This window comes from Bubalus kerabau, chromosome 9 (assembly GCF_029407905.1).
Source record: "Bubalus kerabau isolate K-KA32 ecotype Philippines breed swamp buffalo chromosome 9, PCC_UOA_SB_1v2, whole genome shotgun sequence".
NCBI lineage: Eukaryota > Metazoa > Chordata > Mammalia > Artiodactyla > Bovidae > Bubalus > Bubalus kerabau.
In genome coordinates, this window is record NC_073632.1 from 78670349 (window position 1) to 78675286 (window position 4938).

The 4938-nt window shown below is 38.5% G+C and overlaps 1 protein-coding gene across 1 annotated transcript; it reads left to right on the top strand.

The window, feature by feature from the left end:
* The first annotated feature begins 2886 nt into the window (after positions 1 to 2886).
* Positions 2887 to 3930, top strand: LOC129659904 (trace amine-associated receptor 7a-like). The gene has a single exon (XM_055591432.1). The coding sequence runs from the start codon at positions 2899 to 2901 to the stop codon at positions 3928 to 3930; it is 1032 nt and encodes a 343-aa protein (XP_055447407.1). The 5' UTR covers positions 2887 to 2898.
* Positions 3931 to 4938: the final 1008 nt, after the last annotated feature.

A 4938-nucleotide genomic window follows, 5' to 3' on the forward strand; every position in this document is an offset into this window, starting at 1 on the left:
GGTTCACCAGGCTTCCCTGTCCCTCACTGTCTCCCTGAGTTTGCTCAAACTCTTGTCCATTGAGATGGTGGTCTTATCGAACCATCTCATCCTCTTATCGCCCCTTTCTCCTCCTGCCCTCAATCTTTCCCAGCATCAGGGTCTTTTCCAATGAGTCAGCTCTTTGCATCAGGAGCCCAAAGTATTGGAGCTTTAGCATTAGTCCTTTCAATGAATATTCAGGATTGATTTCCTTTAGGACTGACTGGTTTGATCTTCTTGCCATCCAAGGGATTCTCAAGATTCTTTGCCAGCACCACAATTTGAAAACATAAATTCTTCAGGTTCAGCCTTCTTTATAGTCCAATTCTCACATCCATACATGACTACCGGAAAAACCATAGCTTTGACTATATGGACCTTTGTTGGCAAAGTAATATCTCTGCTTTTAATATGCTAAGTTTGTCATAACTTTTCTTCCCAGGAATAAGCATTTTTAAATTTCATGGCTGCAGACACCATCCATAGTGATTCTGAAGCTCACTGTTTCCATTTTTTCCCCTCTATTTTCCATGAAATGATGGGACTAGAGGCCATGAACTTAGTCTTTTGAATGTTGAATTGTAAGCCAGATATTTTACTCTCCTCTTTCACCCTTCACCTCCTCTTCACTTTCTGCCCCTAGGGTGGTGTCATTTGCGTATCTGAAGTTACTGATATTTCTCCTGGCAATCTTGATTCCAGCTTGCGCTTTATCCAGCCCAGCATTTTGCATGATATACTCTGCATAGAAGTTAAGTAAGCAGGGTGACAATATACAGCCTTAATATACTGTTTTCCCAGTTTTGAACCAGTCCATTGTTTCATGTCTAGTTTTAATTGTTGCTTCTTGAAGGAGGGCTTCTCATACAGTGCTTCTCAGGAGGCAGGTAAGGTGGTCTGGTATGCCCATCTCTTGAACAATTTCCCACAGTTTGTTGTGATCCACACAATCAAATGCTTTAGCAAAGACAATGAAGCAGATGTTTTTCTGGGATTCTTTTGCTTTTTCTCTGATCCAGCAGATGATGGCAATTTGATCTCTAGTTCCTCTGCCTTTTCTAAATCCTGCTTGTACCTCTGGAAGTTCTCAGTTTACCGTTGAAGCCTAGCTTGGAGAGCTTTGAGCATTACCTTACTAGCATGTGAAATAAGCACAATTGTGAAGTAGTTTGAACCTTTTTGGCATTGTCCTTCTTTGGGACTGGAATGAAAACTGACCTTTTCCAGTCCTGTGGCCACTGTTGAGTTTTCCAAATTTCCTGGTCTATTGAATTAGCACTTTCACAGCATCATCTTTTAAGATATGAAATAGCTCAGCTAGAATTCCATCACCTCCACTAGCTTTGTTCATAGTAATGCTTCCTAAGGCCCATCTGACTTCACACTCCAGGATGTCTGGCTCTAGATGAATGACCACACCATCATGGTTATCTGAGTCTCTAAGAGCTTTTTTGCACAGTTCTTCTGTGTATTCTTGCCACCTCTTCTTAATCTCTTCTGCTTCTATTAAGTCATTACCATTTCTGTCCTTTATTGTGTCTATCTTTGCATGAACTATTCCCTTGATAACTCTCATTTCCTTGACAAGGTCTATACAATAAATAAGCAAATATAAATGTAATATACATGAATGACTGGAATGCATTTGAATTTACAGATATCTTGCATGCCTTACAGCTCAAAAATTTTCTCCTACTGAAGTGTCTCTGACTTTTTATTCATCTTAAGGAGAATGTTCTTAAATATCTCTCTGCAATATATCCTGTGCAATAGGTTTTTTGTGTAAACCTCTTCAGATAAAACAATCTTATATTTTTACTTAGCTAGGACTTTTTCCTTTTACCAATGAATAAATTTTGAAATATATCAGATGGAATTTTGTATTTCATTGGATGATCATACAATTTAATTCTGTTAAAATGGTGAATTATAGTAATAGATTTTCAATTGTTAAAGCAAACTTCCATTCTTGGCATAGACTCTAATCAAGATGTATCATCTCTGTATATGCTGTTAATTTTATTTTGTTTATTCTGCTTCTTTTTTTTTTAATTTTATTTTATTTTTAAACTTTACATAATTGTATTAGTTTTGCCAAATATCAAAATGAATCCGCCACAGGTATACATGTGTTCCCCATCCTGAACCCTTATGAGTGAGAGTGTTCATTCTTTTTCCTTGGGTTTTGTATCCATGCTATTCTACATCAAACAATAAATTTTAATTGGAGAATAAAAGTGTAAATTTCTTCTTCTTCACACCTTGCACCATAGGGACTCCACTGTAGATGATTTTGGATATGGGATTTGGCTGTGCTTCCTGGAGGGATTTGGCATTAACTTGTTAGATAGTTTGGAGGTGAGTAGTAAAAGGTAACCTGCGTCTTTTGCATCTCCTGCATTGGCAGGCAGGAGTTTTACCACTGGCATTATATGAGCTTCCCTAAAAGGTAATGAATGAATAACAAATTAACACGCACCGTGCTAACTTTGACAAAGAGGAATACCCACCCAAACATCAGCCATGTAATAAAAGATTGTTGTTAAATTGTAAGGTAAGACATCTTTTGTGGGAAAAGAAAATTTGCAACAGATTTATTTGAAGTTAAATTATTATTCAATTTAGAATATTGTTTCATAGTACATTTTAAGTATAAAAATAATACTTTATATTCTAAAATTAAAATAAATTCTAATTCAATATACAGTTAGTTAATATGTTCAGAAATTAAAACTAACATAAATACATGACAGGTCACACGATAATGTTTGGTAATTATAACAGAAATAACCGGTTCAAAGATCTTTTGTTCTATTTTATTTGATTGAAAAAGGGAGGAACTTCTCCGGATGTTTACGTGCTATCTACAGCAGCACCATGAACAGCAGCTCATCCACTGTTGCAGCTGTGCAACTCTGCTACGAGCACCTGAATGGATCCTGTGTGAAAACCCCCTACTCTCCAGGTCCCCGCCTCATCCTGTACACAGTGTTCAGCTTTGGAGCTGTGCTGGCTATATTTGGAAACCTCTTGGTAATGATTTCCATTCTGCACTTCAAGCAGCTGCATTCTCCAACCAATTGCTTGATTGCCTCCCTGGCCTGTGCAGACTTCTTGGTGGGAGTGACTGTGATGCCCTTCAGCACAGTGAGGTCCATGGAGAGCTGCTGGTACTTTGGGGAAAGTTACTGTAAATTTCACACTTGTTTTGATGGGTCATTCTGTTATGCTTCCATCTACCACTTGTGCTTTATCTCTCTGGACAGGTATATTGCGATCACTGATCCCCTGGTCTATCCAACTAGGTTCACTATGTCTGTTTCTGGCATGTGTATTGCCTTCTCCTGGCTCTTTTCGATTATTTATTCTTTTTCCCTTCTTGGCACAGGAGCGAATGCAGCTGGACTGGAGGATCTAGTAAGTGCTCTCACCTGTGTGGGAGGCTGTCAATTTGCAGTGAATCAAAGTTGGGTATTAGTGAATTTCATTTTATTCTTCATTCCCACCCTTGTGATGATAGTTCTTTACTCCAATGTTTTCCTCATCGCTAAACAACAGGCTAGAAAAATTGAGAATCTGAGAAATAAGACTGGGCGATGCTCAAACAGCTACCAAGACAGAGTGGCCAAGAGGGAGAGAAAGGCAGCGAGAACACTGGGCATTGCAGTGCTAGCGTTTCTGGTCTCCTGGCTGCCTTACTTCCTGGATTCCATCATTGACGCCTTCCTAGGTTTCATCACTCCCACATATGTTTATGAAATACTGGTTTGGATTGCTTATTATAACTCAGCTATGAACCCCTTGATTTATGCATTCTTTTATCCTTGGTTTCAAAAAGCCATCAAACTCATTGTCACTGGCAAATTCTTGAGAAAGAATTCCTCAACAGTAAATTTATTTTCTGGGTAAGTCTACGTTTTAGATGGAGGAATTGACAGTAGATTCACAGTGAACACAGGCTGGGAAGAAAATTTAGTCATATGTGTTTAAGGTCTTCTAATGTAAAATAAATTACACTTCAAATTTGACCCAAACACTTATATTCAGCTTTATCATTCTTTGGTAACTATAACATAAAATCCTGTATGTAATGGAAACAACATGACCTTGGAGCCAGAAACATGGCAATTTAACACCGATCTTGGGCTGCTTCCATCTCTGAACGTCACTGTATGTCTCTATTTGTAGCATTCTTGAGAAAATGTAAAAGAATGTATAAAGAAAGTGAAAGTCATTTGGTCATGTCTGACTCTTTGCCACCCCATGGACTATACAGTCCATGGAACTCTCCAGGTCAAAATACTGGAGTGGGTAGCCTTTCCCTTCTCCAGGGGATCTTCCCAACCCAGGGATTGAACCCAGGTCTCCTGCATTGCAGGTGGATTCTTTACCAACTGAGCCATGAGGGAAGCCCAAGTACTGGAATGGGTGGCCTATCCCTTCTCCAGTGGATCTTCCCTACCCAGGAATCGAACCAGGGTGTCCTGCATTGGAGATTCTTTACCAACTGAGCTATTAGAGAAGCTGAAAAGAATGTGTAGAAAAAAAAAAAAAACTACTATGTTTTTATTATTCTAAATCCCCCCTTTTATTATTTTATAATATTTCAGCGTTGGTTATTACTTCTCTTTATATTTTTGTGATTATAATATTTTTCCATTAAAATGTACATGCAGCTGGGGAATACTCAGAGACATCCTGGCTCAGGGAGGGCAAAGTAGTGACTCCACACTGTCAGGTGTTCAGATTTGTGGTCCAGAAATATGATCTCAGAGTCGAGTAAGATCAACCCAGAGAGAAAGAGGGACTATAACATCCATTTAAGTCTTTACTATGGGAAAGGTGATTGGTGTCATTAATAGTATTTGATTATTCAGTAAGCTTCTTTGTACTGATTAATTCTACTCCTACAATTTC

Bases quoted from the DNA above. Each gene is read 5' to 3' on its own strand.
- LOC129659904 (XM_055591432.1), top strand. From the start codon at position 2,899: ATGAACAGCAGCTCATCCACTGTTGCAGCTGTGCAACTCTGCTACGAG.